The sequence below is a fragment of the Paroedura picta genome, chromosome 1, assembly GCF_049243985.1.
Source record: "Paroedura picta isolate Pp20150507F chromosome 1, Ppicta_v3.0, whole genome shotgun sequence".
Classification (NCBI taxonomy): domain Eukaryota; kingdom Metazoa; phylum Chordata; class Lepidosauria; order Squamata; family Gekkonidae; genus Paroedura; species Paroedura picta.
Window position 1 is genome coordinate 69,703,110 of NC_135369.1, and position 15,570 is coordinate 69,718,679.

General features: G+C 42.5%; 1 protein-coding gene across 1 annotated transcript in view; it reads left to right on the top strand.

The window, feature by feature from the left end:
• The first annotated feature begins 711 nt into the window (after nt 1–711).
• The window catches only part of KCNK5 (potassium two pore domain channel subfamily K member 5), a 52,251-nt gene continuing 37,392 nt past the window's right edge, over nt 712–15,570 (top strand). Inside the window, exons 1-2 of the mRNA XM_077341999.1 lie at nt 712–908; nt 1,133–1,418. Coding sequence (XP_077198114.1) covers nt 1,233–1,418 — 186 coding nt within the window. The 5' untranslated portion in view covers nt 712–908; nt 1,133–1,232. The remainder of the gene's footprint in view (nt 909–1,132; nt 1,419–15,570) is intronic.

The following is a 15,570-nucleotide window of genomic DNA, read 5'->3' on the forward strand; positions in this document are numbered from 1 at the left end:
ATATATACCTGGGACATAAAACCAGTGGGATTTTTACATAGTGCTCTCAGTTCCTGTGGATAACTTAACACCCCTTTTCTTCTTCATGACTCATAGTAAGTAGCCCAAGAGTTTCATGGATGGGTGTGGATTTGAAGCCCTTCTGAAGTAGTAGGAACAGAATAAACTTTTAAAGTATACTTTCAGGTGAAGTCACTCTCACTGCAAGCAGGATTCACTTCCACAGTTTGGCTTGTACTGCAATAAGCCACTCCGGAGCTGCAAATAGAGAAAAAAAAAACGTGTTCTGTCCTCCAAGGGAATGTAATTCCTAATTTTAATTTCCAGAGTATTGTTTGTTTATTTATGGTAGGGCAGTTAATTATTTTACCTGAGAAGCAAAAAATGACCAGGACGGGGAGGGAGGGGGTATTTTTGTTTTTCAAACACCTTACCAGTGTTAAGCCTTCCCTCGGCCCCGGGAGGAAGAGAGACAGAGACTGTGTGTCACACAAAGGACACATTACGCAGGTTCCCACCCAGGTCAAGGCAAGAACAAGTACCTCACTTCACTGAGGCTGTTCGCAGCTCACCCCGCCCAGGCGGGGGCAGCTGCAACTCCTGAGCTTCCCACAAGTTAGCAGAGCGCGCCGGGCGTCTTTAGAAAGCCTTCTCGACGGCAGAGCGGGGCCATTCTGTACTTTCCAGAGAGGGCGGCAGAACGCGGGGCCGAAGGCGGCCGAGCGGGGGGGAAGGAAGAGAAAGTGTGGCCTCCCGGCGACTCCTTCAGGCAGAGGGCAGGGGAGAGCAGGCGGCGCGCCACATGGAGCGGGCTGGCGGGCGAAGTTAGGCTCCCCAGCCTCAGTCTCCGAGGCGGGAGGACGAAGCTGTGGCCGGCCAACCGGAAAACGCTCCGCATGCGCTGCTCGGTGAGGAGTGTGGGGGGAAAGAAGGGCACCAAATTTAAACACTGGAGGAATGGGACGGCGAAAGGAAGGAGGGGGTGGACGGACGAGGGGAGCCGGCAGAGGTGGGGACAGTGGGAGGGGAGCGAAAGGGAGAGGAAAATAAAAAGGAGCTCGGGGAGGAGGAAGGGGTGGGAAGCAATGGCAGGGCAAGGAAAGTGAGAGTGTGTCTTTCTCGTTCTCTCCAGAGGGAGCTCAGATCTCCTCCTTCCCTTCCTCCCGTCCCGAGGCATACTCAAGCGGCTCCTTCCTTTTCGCTATTGCTGAGCGTCCCCCACAGGCACCAGCATGGTAGACAGAGGTCCCTTGCTGACGTCCGCTATCATCTTCTACCTGTCCATCGGGGCAGCTATTTTTGAAGTCCTCGAGGAACCTTACTGGAGAGCAGCGTCGAATGCGTACAAATCCAAGAAAAATCAGCTCCTGGCAGAATTTCCCTGCCTAAACCAGGATGGGCTGGATAAGATCTTAAAGGTGAGGGTTTTTTGTTTTTGTTTTTTTTGGGGGGGGACTACCTTGTTGCTGTTGTTCTTGTCCTTCCCATTAAAAACTCGGGTGAAAGCTGCTGAGTTGGGGGGAAGTCTGGTGGCTTGTGCCTCCCCAAGTGCCTAAAGCCACCAGGTGCAGATTTGAAAGGGGCAGCCTTTGTTAGAAGCCTAAGGAAATGCCACCTAGGATGATTTCAGAATGCATACTGTGTCTTGCAAATGAAATGGAGAAGGGAAATAGTCTCTTTTCAAACTGTAGACAATTGTGTGCGTCGTGGAAGTCAAACCTTTGAATGAAAACTTGGCTATTGTTCAGCTCTGATGGCGCGTTTCGAGCCCTTGTGCTGCCTCCCTCAACAAATTGCACAAACCTAACAATGCATGAACTAAATTCAAAGTAGATGAACAGTGGAAGACATGTGTTTGCAGAACAAATCGTTCTTTGAAAGAAAGCCATTAAAAGTGACAGCAGGAACTCAAGCTGTAATAATCTCAATTCATTTTTCCTGTTTTTTTTTGGGGGGGGGTAGGTGCTCTCAGTGTATTTGAAATTTTATAGTAGCATTTTTAAAGGAAATACTTATCAAAAGATTTTTCTCCAGGCCTGTTGAGGTTCAGTTGGTTTGTCACTTTTTCCAGCCTATAAACAGCAACTTGATCATACTTAGCAACTGGTTATTTTATGGTTTTTCTCGGGGGCAGGCCCAGTTCTTTGTTGGCCTGTTTTATGTCAGCAGCAGGTGCTTTGTTTCCCATTCAGTTTTTTTAAATGTTGCTCAGACGCATGAGTAAAACTCAGTGCAGGTGAAAAGAGTGACTGAGATGGCAAACAGAAAACAACTGCCAGGAAGGAGAAACTAACTTTGCAAAATGGTTTCTTTCCCCTTAGCAGTCCTAACATAAAATGCCCTTGAAGGAATGTGCAGCTTTTGTTTTGTTCAGGATTTGAATGCCAACTTAAAGCTGTACAGAGACCATTCTAGGCACATTTACTTGAGAGTAAACCCAGCTGAGTTTTGTTGGACTTATTTCTGTGTAAACATGCATAGGGTCTAGCTGTTTCATGAGAAAAAAATCTTGTCTGTTAATAAGCGCTTCAGTACTGGTAGGCTGGATAGCCCCTTGGGCTCTTTGTCTACTTCTGTTGCTTGAAAAGTTCAGAGGTGAGGGCTAGTTTAAAGGAATTCAGCATGAAATGTTCCTTCACTGGTTCATTGGTAATGCAGTCCTCAATTTCCCTTGCTAAACCATGAACTCTTTTAAAAATAGGAATATGGGTATTCTGATAAATCTAGACATGAATGCAAAGATGTCAGTCGTCAAACTGGTGAGCAGAAGCCCCACTGCACTAGAATTTGGAAACAAAAGATTATGCTTAATCACTTCTGCACTTGACCCTTCTCTTTGTTTGCCTTTCTCTTTTTCTCTCTGGAAAATTTGCCTGGGACTTTGTTAAATTCTGGCTTGCATAGCATATGAGGTCAGAGAGTATAATAAAGAACTGTGGAATCCTTGTTATGGTGGAGCAAGATATGACTTGGGTTGAATGTTAACTTTGTAATCTTTCATATTTATTGATGGAAATGTTCCTTTTTTTTTTTTTGGAGTAAAGAATTATTGTGACAAGCTTTCATGACACTAAAAGTTAGCAGGTGTACAGACCAAAAAGGGAGGGAAAAGGTCAGGAAGTGCAGAAAAGTACAGTCTGTGTCAATTTTGTGTAAAATTCACAGTTTTGGGGTACTTGTATAAACGGTCACAGAAAAATGAGAGACGAGCATTTTTCTTTAAGCTTATCATTGTCTTGTCTTGTAATGTAACTGTATTGAAGTGAACTAAACTATGATTGGGAATGAACATAGAAAATCCTGTTTATGGGGCAAGGAGTAAACTTTAGGAATCTTCTGCCTTAGACATTTGTTCAGTCACTTTTTCTAGTTTTCAGGCTTCTGTAACTTTTCCCCTTCTGTTTAACTTGTCCAATGATAACGTTGTCACTCTATTATCTAGGGAAGTGATTCTTAATTTTGATGTAGTAAAGAGTGGTACTCTGGTTTGCTTGTTATTTGTGGACTTGTATTTTCATGCCCTACACCCACTACATGGGAGGCTGCTTGACAGGCTTCTAAATGAAAGTTCAGCTACTGCACAATCCATTGTTGTTGTTTGTGCATACAGGTGAGAAGCGTGCACTTCTTGTTGGAGAGTCTGTGAGGTTTTCAAAGAGGCTGTTTGCTCTGTTTAAGCTGTACTTCTGACTCTTCCATGTTTTATGTTCATTGTGTAGTCTCAGAGGCTATCTGAAGTACATCAGGATTAGAAAACTCTGCTCCATGCACTAAGTAACACTGATTTGGAGTAACTAATAGTGCTCTCCTAAGCAGAGGTAAACCCTTCAAAACCCATTTATCTCAGAGGGCTTACAAGGGTGCAACCCTGTTTAGGATGTAGCTAGTCTAACTGCTGTAGAATATGCCTGGAATGCCTATGCAACATTTGTAATGTTACACAGGAGATAATCTATTGGTGTTTAGCATAAAGTTTTCACCAACTTCTTTGTCACCAAAGCTGCAACTCAGTGAGGCTCTGATTCTTACTGCAGTTCTTAATCAAAATGTGCTTTGCAACCTGACACAGAACACGAAGACATCTCTCTTGCTGAGTCATGATCTTATTTACAACACCACCAAAATCTGCCCTGTCTGTATGCTCTGCTAGCCTTAGAGTTGAATAATTTCTGTTCTACTGGTTGGCACTTCTCCTTTTTCAACTTCTTGTTCTGTCTCTTCCCATTACTCAAGTTGCATCAGACTCCTGCCTGAATCTTTTTGCAGCTTCCATATGGTGCTTCAACTCCTGTACATTTGTGTACTGCTATCCTTCAAGGACACACCTTTGTTCTTTGCTCCCTCAATTATTTGTATCAAAATTCTCTGCCAATAGACTGAGAATTGTTACAGGTTTTTACGCAATACTTCTATGCAAAGCTCAAGTCCATACACCAGAAGACCAGTTCAGTAGTCAAAGTGATAATGCTGGTCCCCCCCCTCCACTTGCATTAGTTCATGAATTCATTTTTAAAATCTTGTCCTTCAACCAAAAAACGTCATTTTACCTTCACCGTAACCCTCTGATGTGGGGTAGGCTGAGGGGGGGGGGTGGCTCAACTATTCAGCTTCATTGCCAAGTGGAGACTTGTATCCAATGCTCCCTAATCTTGTTCCAGCTCCATAATCACTATGACCACATGTGTTGTGGGAGGAAAGTCCATGATCCCAAATGGAATAAAGTCAAGTTTGACAAATCCTAGTTCAGCAACTTCAAAGTAGAGTTCTCGTTTGTCCATATCATGGAGTTAGTATTGTAGTTTTAAAGGTGTCTGATGTAAATCTTTCATGTCTGAGTCTTTGTCCAAGGAAGTTCAGCAGATGCTTATAGAGCATAGATAGTTGGAAGACTGTAAACCTGTGTGGCAGTAAGTGAATTCCAGTATAAGGTAGCTTTCAGTTGCACTGTAGTGTCCAGAACTTGAACCTGCTGTATCCTATTGTCTTTAATTAGGCTTACGTTTTAAAATAAAGATACATGTCTGCAAATGTTTTAAAAAACATGTAGCTACAGCAAGGGATGAATTGGTACCAACTAGTAAGCTTCTCTGCTTCTTTTCCCTCAAATAAATTGTTATATTGTATAGTAGTTGGCGAAAACCTGTCTAGAGAAATGGGGAAGTTTGGTCAACTGTCCAATAATTATTGCATTGGCATGTGTTCCCTCCCCTAGAAAAAAAGAAAATAAAACAAAAGCTGACAATTATTGGAATATGCTATTCCGACTCCTGAGTTTTTCCTAAATTCTGAATTTCTGCAAAGATCCATTTTTTTGTATCATGGTTTATATCTTACGTTTTATAGCATCACACTTAGCTTCCAAGTTTCCATGGCTCTTTACCTCAGAGCAAGAATTGTAAGGATTTAATTTTATATACAGTATTTATTATGGCGGGACTATGGCATATCCTGTAAACTGCTTTTTTGAAGCTGTCAGTATTAAATTTTCTTTTCATGTATTCAGCACTAAGTAAAAAAGGGAAGTAGCATTACAAGTAGTTTGTTACACTTTACCGTAGTAATTGCATAATCATTTGTTCTAAAACCCTTTCTTCTACTGCATGTATGATGTCACACAGAGTTCCGGCTAATAACTAACTTAATGAATCAACTGTAAGGACTTTGTCACAAGAATCTTCTGAAGGAACACTTATACTTGTTAGTCCAAATCTTAACTTGACAAATGTACACATTGTAAGTGTACATGGGAAAATACCCATTCCATGTACATAGCTGTGTTAAAAATAATTTAGATATTATGCCAAACCACAGTTCGGCACTATTTGACTTGATCATCGCAGGAGATGAACACAGCTGGGTTGCCATTCACTGCCTCTGTGTAGCATCTCTGGACATCTTTTGGTGGCCTTCCATCCAAGTACCCAACTTAGTTTCTGTGATGTAATGAGACTGGGCTAACCTGGGTCATCCTGGTCAAAGCAGGCTGTACTTTAAGGTAAAGGTAAAGGTACCCCCTGTGCAAGCACCGGGTCATGTCTGACCCTTGGGGTGACACCCTCTAGGGTTTTCATGGCAGACTCAATACAGGGTGGTTTGCCAGTGCCTTCCCCAGTTATTACCATTTTACCCCCCAGCAAGCTGGGTACTCATTTTACCGACCTCAGAAGGATGGAAGGCTGAGTCAACCTTGAGCCGGCTGCTGGGATTGATGGTTATAAGAAGGTCTTCTATAAATTCCTGCATTGCTCACTTCTATGCAAGATAAGAGCACAGTGGCCCAGGCTGGTCTGATCTCATCACACCTAAAAACCTAAGCAAGATTGGCCCAGGCTAGTATTTGGATCGGAGGTCTCCAAGAAAGTCCAGGGTCATGACACAGAGCAGGCTTTCTCAACCAGGGTTTCATGACAGCCCTGGAAGGGTTTCCCAAATGGGTGGGAGTTAATGAATTTTTTATTAGGTGATATGACCACATATGGCCATGTCAACCGACCCACCCCCTCCCAAAATCACCAATGATGGGCCTGGAGGGGGTGGGAAGGGGAGGGGCCATGGGTGAGCAATGTCCACAGCTATTCTCAACCATATTCTGCACAATCACACCACTTCTGAGGTTTCTTGAAGCATGAAGACTGTTTCAGGCGTTTCTCAGTGTTAAAAAAGTTGAGGAAGGCTTATGCTAAGGCAAGGTTTAAAGAAACTACAATATCATCATGATGGGGCAGAGGCAGGATTTATCCTGACCATGAACACTATGTCCCCATGTCTTGCCCTATGGAATAGTCATGAAACCATTGATTCAAATGCAATTGCTTATTATGCATTCCAAACATATGTAAAGTTGGAGACGGAACAGCCATGCAAAGGGTTCTAATGGGGTGCTAGCTCTCGCTTGTGAAAGAGGTAGTGGGGAAGACTGGGGAAAACAGAGTCTGAGGAGAGCAGGGAGGGTATGATGCCACAGAATCTACCTTTCCTCCTGGGAGGGTTGATTTCTGTCACCTGGAGAACAGTTGTAATTCCCAGCACAGTCTAGGCCTCATTAGGAAGTTGCCATGCTTAACGTGGAAGGAGAAAACATAGAGGAATGGATGCTGTCTGGTTTCTCACTTCATATACACTAGGGAAGGCAAGTGGAGGAAGATACAGAACTAGACACCTGTTGTATGTGTTCAACTGCACTTGACAGCAGTTCAACCTCCAGTGGACCCATTTGCTGAAGAAAGAGCTTCCATGCATGTTGAAACACTTTTCTATCAAACAAGCAGCTTCTTAAAGGGAAAAGCAAACAAATCCACACATTAATTGTGCCATGATGCTTCTCATCTAGAATCATGCTTCAGCCCCCAATGCACTGCAACTGGCCCAAATGCTATTTATGCACTCCTAAAAGATCATAGATTAGTCACTCTAAAAATTTCAGTGAGCAATTTTGAAAGAGCTACTTTTCTAAAAACAAAACAAAACCCAGTAGATAGTGCAGTATCCCATCAGATGCATACAATATTGGTTCTCATACATAGACAGAGAATTAGGTAGAGACACGGTCACTTCTGAAAACAGCAGCAATATTTTGAGTGAGTAGCATTGCCGGCTCCAGTCTGGGAAATACCTGGAGATTTGGAGAGAAGCCTGAGGATGGAAGGGTTTTGAGAGACCAATTTCAATGCTACAGAGTCCACCTTTCAAACTGGCCGTTTTCTCCAGTCACCTGGAGGTAAATTGTAATCCCAAGAAAGCTGTAGCCATGACCTGGAGCTTGACAGCCCTATGAATAAGGATTATATTGCATCACATCCCCCCTACATGCATACAGAGTTTATACCTATTGTTAAAAATGCTGTGGGTTCAAAATAATTCTCTTAAAAATGCAAAGCCAATGTTTTTCGGCACAAGTGCAAGGAAAATGATGCAACATAACTGATACTGGTGTGACACAAACAAGTTTCTTAATACAAATTGGGTAAAGTGCTTTCATGTGGCAAGTCTGTGCCAGGGAATCTAGAATCCAAAGTTCCGTTGACAGTATTGTAAGAGAGAAGGCTGCAAAGGAAGACACATGGGTATATAATTTACTTGCTCTAGCCTTATTCATAGCAGGGTAAAAATTGCACCCTTGAGCTTTCCTTATATTTTAAACCCAGAATATCATCTCATTTAACTATTAGTACTAGTCAAGATAACCAGTATAGGAGGATTGAAAATCTATTAGCCAGTTCCACCTTTGCTAACAGCTTACTGTTAACATTATCATAGAATTCAAATGCATAAAGTGTTCTCATATTGCAAAAGAGGGCAAAAAAGACCTTAAAAGAGTAAATGCTACTCAGCACATGCTAACATTGTTAGGCAGAAGTAAAATGGTTTCATTCAATACAATTCATATTTCCCTTTCTAATGGCTTCAGGCATATAAGTGAAGAAACAGCATGCAATCAAAATTAAATGCAAGATCTCCATCTTCACAAGTTTAAGACAGCCAATTAAATAATCTATGGCTATGCTCATGGTACAGAATTTTTAGACTTATTTCTTATGTCTCCCTTTCATCACAATTACACAAGAATAGGGGAGTCTGACAATACACAAGGAAGTCAGAAGCTGAGAATGCATGGCCTCCTCAGACAGAAGAGTGCTAGCACTGCCACAATAAACAGATCTTCTCTTAAAACAAAAGCCTTGCAGCACCTATATGATTAAACAGATTCAGTATGGCTTAACTAAATTTGAGTCCAGTATCACCTTTAAGATCAACATCATTTTATTCAAGGTATACGTTTTTGTATGCAAGCACACTTCTTCAAATATCCACCTCAATCTATTATTATAGCACTAGATATTAAGCCCGCTGTTCCGAAAATACAGCGGGTGTTAGCGGGGTGGGTGGACGGATGGGCAGAAGAAAGAAAGGGAGAAAGACAGAGAAAGACAGAAAAAAGGGAGGAGGACAGAAAGAGACAAAAGATGAGGGAGAGAAACAGGGAGCGAGAAAGAGAAGGAAGGAAGGAAGGAAGGAAGGAAGGAAGGAAGGAAGGAAGGAAGGAAGGAAGGAAGGAAGGAAGGAAGGAAGGAAGGAAGGAAGGAAGGAGGGAATGCTGGAAGGAGGGAATGCTGGAAGGAAGGCAGGAAGGGAGTCAGGTAGGTGGCACGAAGGGGACAGGTCATGAGTGAGAGGAAGAGGGGGGAAGGTGCCATGGGGGGAATGGACAGTAGCGATGGGTGGGGGTGGGGGAGGGGGTGGGTGGGGGCTGGTAAGCGACTGCGGGGATGGTGGGGCGGGTGGGAGATCATGCGGGGCGTGGAGGGAGGGTTTGTTTGGGGCAGCGGAGGTGAGCGGGGATGTTGGGGGCGGGTGGGAGATTGCGCAAAGGGGAAGAGGGATGGCTTGTTCGGGGCTGCGGAGGTGAATGGGGATGTGGGGGTGCAGGAAGGGCGACGGGCCCTTCAAGGGCTGTCAAAAAGACCCCAGGGTTTTATGAAACCCTGATTGGGGAAGCCTGCTCTACATCATGACCCAGGACTTTGAAAATATATAAAAATTATTTCCCACCCATTCAGGAAATACTTCCTGGGTTGTCAAGAAACCCCAGGGTTTCATGGAACCCTCGTTGAGAATGCCTGCCTTAGCATGTGAGCCAAGTTGGGTAGCGCAACTGACACCCTTGGAATATATCCTAGTGCCTATTTGAATGTTTTGTAGGTTTCCACTGATGGATCCATACATTCCATGTACTCCCCCCACTTTCCCTTTTTAATGGCAGCACTGCAGTCATTTGTTCCAATTGTTGTAAATAGAGCATTTTGCTTTCACAGCACTGGAAGCTGCTTTAACTGTCCTACAACAAAACACTGTTTGTCTCATGGTTGTTGAAATGAGTTTATGAGAGGGCTGAGAACTCATTTAGTTTTCGAAGGCTCAAACAGCAAAGTGGACATTTGTTGTAATATCCCCTGGTTCTTACTAGATGCACCATTTTTACTAGAACTTGGAATGTATAGGCAACAGCAGCATACAGACTATGATTCTGGTAATATGTCCAAAATCTTCTTTCCCCAGCTGTAAAAGACATATTAAAAATAATTCATAATATTGCTGGGTTTGTTTAGTCAAATGCCTTTTATGCTAATTTTTGAATTTACTGAGGTTTGCCTGTTTTTAAATTATTTTTCTTTTAAGCTGCTTCAGAAGTAGAGTATACTGTTAGATGTAAATAGTTTGAGTACACAAAAAGCTTCTAGCAACTATGTACCATAATTCCTAGTACGAAACAAATAGTGGTAGCCCCCCCCCCCCAACTTTCTTAACTGCACCATCCCTAAGAGATGAGATAGGAGCCGTGTGCTATTCTGAAGCCATGTTTTGTATATTGTTTTAATCTGTTATAAGCTGCTTTAGAAACCAAATGATCAAAAGATGGAGTATACATCCTTAAAATAAAAAATGGTAGCTTGGTCAAAAGCTTGAGTTGGTTTTGTTCAACAGTGAATATCAAACAATGACTGTCATGACAATTCAAGACATACATACCACTGATTGTCCCAGTTGGGTAAGGGTGGAAGCAGCTGCTGCGGAATTTCCAGTTGAGTCCAAAAGTGAACAAGAAGTTTTTGGTTCTTTACAAAGAACAGGATGCTATCTTCGCCAAAGCAATCTCTTGCCCCACCCTTAATTTGCTTCTGGGTGCTTAAAGAAAAAGGCACAGACAGTCTTCAAGTAAACTGTCAGCTCATTTCTGTATTGTTTCTTCTGATGCATAGAAAAGATATTGCCATATCTTCATATTTAGGTATGAGTGGTCCATTGTTTCTATCATTTGTGCATTGTAGGTTGTCAGGATGACAAGGCATGTAAGCCTGTGCAGACTCACTCCAGTCCAAGCCTATTAAAATCCATTCACTTAGACTGGAGTACTTTGCATAGGTTTACATTGTTAGCTGAACAGCATCAATTTAGTGTTTGGGAATGTGGTGAAGTGGATCTGCTCTGGCCTGCAGGCCTTGTTTTATCCTACCTTCCATGGTTTTCTGAACACGTGAACAGGCTTTTCTTAATTTTTTGAGTAACCACTCATGACCACCTGACCTTTGTAAGGAATTGTCCAGTAGGAGGGTCAGGACTCCCAGCTTCCATTCCCGGATCAGAGACCTTGCCTCTGTGTCTTCTGCTGCCCACTGCCTGCTTGCCACAGGGACAGTTTACTGCTTTGTGTGACCCTGTGGAAATAATTGCTTTCAACTGCCAGCCTTTCCCCTGGTGCTCCTTTTACAATAGCATGTCCAAAACAATGGTGATCTATGTGGTACTGAGAACCACTACCAGCATCAAAAATTATAAAATATTTGCTAAAAACCTGGTAAAACATTATTCCTCTCTCTCTCTCTCTCTCTCTCTCTCTCTCTCCCTCTCTCTCTCTTTCTATGGCCTATCAGATGTGAAAATATAGGACAGGCTCCTTAGCTTTGGAAGTTATAGATCTCTACAGAGTTTCTAATACCTTGCAGCTTCCTTCAGCTGTCCAGGCCAACAGATGACTAATGGCTGTCTCCTCCAGACTTGAGATGAGTTCTGTCTACTCTGATGGATCCAGCACAAAAGAGACCTTCCTCCTTGCTCCCCTGAATTTTATCACCTCTCTTTTCCCCACCCACTCACCAGGTCAGACTGGGTTAGAGAAGCTTTTCTGGATGTCTCCAGAATTTTCCTGAAGTCTCTAGTTTTAATTATTCCATATCTCTGTTCCCTGCTTGAAGTGAGTGTGTGTGTGTGTGGGGGGGAGTTTGATCAACCCATTGTCTTGACCTATTAGCATTTGTATCAAGGTGGGCCGAGGTATGTCTAGAAAGTGATTGCACTGACTTCTCAAGCTCAGACTGAAGGTTTTGCTCAATTCAAACCTACAAAGGACAAAAGTGTTTCTTCAATAGGATATTGTATATCTAGGGCCTGTTTTTATCATGAATTTCAAAGCAATCTCTGAAAATAATTCCAATTTTAATATTATGTAGGAGAAATGTACCAATATGATTCTTGCAAATTGAAAACTAGGGTCCGCATATGTAACAGTAGTAATACTCGGAATTTTTAGGGTGTATCCTAGCTTTCATTTTACAGACATCTTAAGAATGCATATCCAGACTTGCTCCAGCATGGACAGCTGCTCTCTTGGACAGAAGTTTTAGCAGCTGCTTTTCCTTTTCTGACAGAGTATTGAGATGATCCAATTTCAGACTTCATGATGCAACAGCATTTGCAGCTGCACTTGTTTCAAAGAGTACTTCCTCTTCAGTGAAACTGCAGTATGCTCAGAAAGTTAAAATATCCAAGGCCAAGACTTAACAGGCAGAGGAGAAGCACGTGATAACTTCTTCCTGTGGCATTGAGGAATCAGCTTCTTTGTAAAACAGTGTTTTGCAGGTGAAGCAGTATCAGTAGTAGGAAAGGAAGAATAGAATTCCATATTCTTCGCTTCCTCTGTTCTAGTCATTTTATGCCTTCATAGCCAATAAATGTTTTCTAGGACCTTGAAGATAAACAAGTTGATCATAGCATAAGCTTTTGTGAGCTAAAACCTACCACAAAGAGAACCTGTGTACCAGTGTTTCACTCTATGCATCTGACAAAGTGGGCTCTACCCTTGGGAGTTTATGCTATAATAATAAATTGGTTTTTAAAGTGCAACAAGGCACTATTTTGAGTTTAAGCATTATCTAACTGCCATGGGATGAGCCTCTTATGGCGCAGAGTGGTAAGGCAGCGACATGCTGTCTGAAGCTGTCTGCCCATGAGGTTGCGAGTTTGATCCCAGCTGTCGGCTCAAGGTTGACTCAGCCTTTCATCCTTCCGAGGTCGGTAAAATGAGTACCCAGCTTGCTGGGGGGTAAACGGTAATGATTGGGGAAGGCACTGGCAAACCACCCCATATTGAGTCTGCCATGAAAATGCTAGAGAGCGTCACCCCAAGGGTCAGACATGACCCGGTGCTTGCACAGGGGATACCTTAACCTTTACCTAACTGCCATGGGAGGAGAAGCCAGGTACAAAATGGCAATCTCAGCTTGCCTTACTCTTTATGCTGGGGTGGCAGTAGCTGCCAAAACAATGTTTAAACAAAATCTGCAATTAGAAACATTGCAGAAGCCCCCACGTGGGCCTGCCCACTTTCTAAAAACCATTTAGTGGTAGCCAGGAATGTTGTCGGTGGCACCCAGAGGCACCATGTTGAGAACCCCTGGCATGCAGCAAATATGTAGATTAGAAGAGGTCTGCATTACAGCAAAGAAAACTCAGAAGCAGAGGCTGAGAAAAGATTGGATTGCCATTTGGGGAGGTATGCCATGTTTTAAAAGTTCATGCTCCATACTCAATTTGAAGGTTGCATGTATATTTTGTACAGAAAGCAAAGGGATTTTAAATTAACGTGACCAGTAATGCTATTTGTCTGAACTCTGAGTGTACTGATTGGAATGTATCCTATGCTGCAGTTCCTGCTTCTTTGTGCTGAATTCTGCTGCATGGTCATTTAAACAAGTGCAGTGGAAATGTTTTTTTTCAGGTAATATAATTGTCCACAATCATCTGTGTGGACTGAAAATATCTCCAAATTGCTGTTGCACAAAACAGGTGGCAATTACTTATTTGGTTGAACCCGATTATGTGGGATTGGATATTTGTTTCTTTGGACCTTGTATGAACACCATGGAGGATAAGTAAACGTGGATGGACAAGCAGGTAGATTTAAACATTCAGTATGTTGTGTCAGTGTAGTGGAAAATCTGAATGATCGCTCAGTGATGTTTTTGCAAAGACTGAAATGTAGTGCAGATCTTAGGAATTCAGATAAGTTCTGAAAAGGAACTGTGTGTTACATTATTGCCTCTTGAAACATTGCTTGTCTTGAAAAACTTCTGTTTCTTTTCTCTTTCACTTCCTCAATACAAGAATAGACAAAACAGTTTCTGAAGAATTCTTACAGGTTTGTTTGTGTGTGAGAGCACACACATCGGTTGGCCTTTCTTCAAAATTGGATGGACTGCTAAAATGTTACAGCAATTACATGAAAGCTTTGAGTATTGCAAAATACCAACCATTATAGCAATTCTGAGTGTAAACCATTTCAGGATCAATTTTTAAATTGCTTTTTTTCAGTTGACCTCAGTTAATTTGGTTGCTTGGTAAGCCATTTGTGTGATTCAGTGTAAAACAGAATTACACATTCATCCTGAACTATCCTGTGTCTGATTCACCAAGGCTGAAGTCCATTAGTGCTAACTTTATGCCACCAAAATTAAGCTAAAATGCCATAGTAAATATGTCAGCCTGCTAGTGTAACCACTAAAACGTTGTTCCATGGGGTGAAGTGGAAGGATGAGCATTGTATGTTATGGAGAGAAAATCTACATGTGATATAACTTTGATTTTGATTCCAAACACACTAGCCAAAGTAAGATTTGTATTGAGTTAATTTTTAAAAAGAATGTTGATTTAATGAAGTAGAGATCTATCCCCTATGATCTCTGTTGGAAGCATACAGATAGCTGTGGCAGGTATAATTTTTGTGTCTATCTTGAAGGATATATGTAGGTGAATAAATATCCGTGAATCAGATTTTCACAGGGAAGAGAGAATCTGTGAGAATCTGGCCATTGCTGCAGCTGCCACTTCAGGAGCCACCCAAGGAATGTGCAGGGTGGCTGGCCAGGAGAACCACAGAAGATGGGTAGTGGTGGCAGCCCAAGTGGGGCTCAGCACCAGGCCTAGTCAGCTGCTGCTGTACTCATTCCTCCTGTGGCTTCAGAAGATGGTCAATGGCTGGCCAGGACCAGTACTATACCCTGCTTGCTCTGCCACCACCCATCCTTCACTGTGCCCGCCATTAGCCAACTCCCTGCCTCTTATGCAGTGCTCAGGGAGGGGGTGCGACAGACTGACATCAGGTCCGTTATGACTTCTGTTACACTCCAGCCCCAAGCTGTCCCATAAGGTGTCCCACATCAATAAATCATTGTGTATTTGCCCAGTGATTAAAATGATGAGTCACACCAAGAAGGATATTAAGTGAAGAAGCCCAGGTATATACTATGCATTGAAGTATTGCAGTTCTTTGAATCCAGGCTCCATATTAAAGATCAGCATTTGAATAGTGGGCTCTAAGTCAACTGTTGTTTGTGTTTGCAGTGTCAGCAAAGGACAGCTCCATCCAGGATTCCTCATTGCACTGTTGATTCATGTTCTATATAATGGCATTTTATTTATGAAGAAATTTTAATGAGGCTGTCTTTTAGAGATTGCTGTTTGTACTAAGGCCAACTAAGTCAAGCACAAAAGCTGTTCCAGCTTGTCAGTTGCCTTTTTCTCTATTTTATAAATGTACTATCTTTTCTGAACCTACCTAGATTGATATATTAATGGTCTTATTTCCTTTCACTGCTGTCAACAGGTAAACAGGCATCTCAGCAGCATGACTGAGCATTTGTATAGCCATTGTTTCTGATAATATGAGGGCAGGATACCTCCTAGGTTTCAGATTTTGTTGTTGGGGGGGGATTTTTTGTGGCCAGGTGACTGCTGACT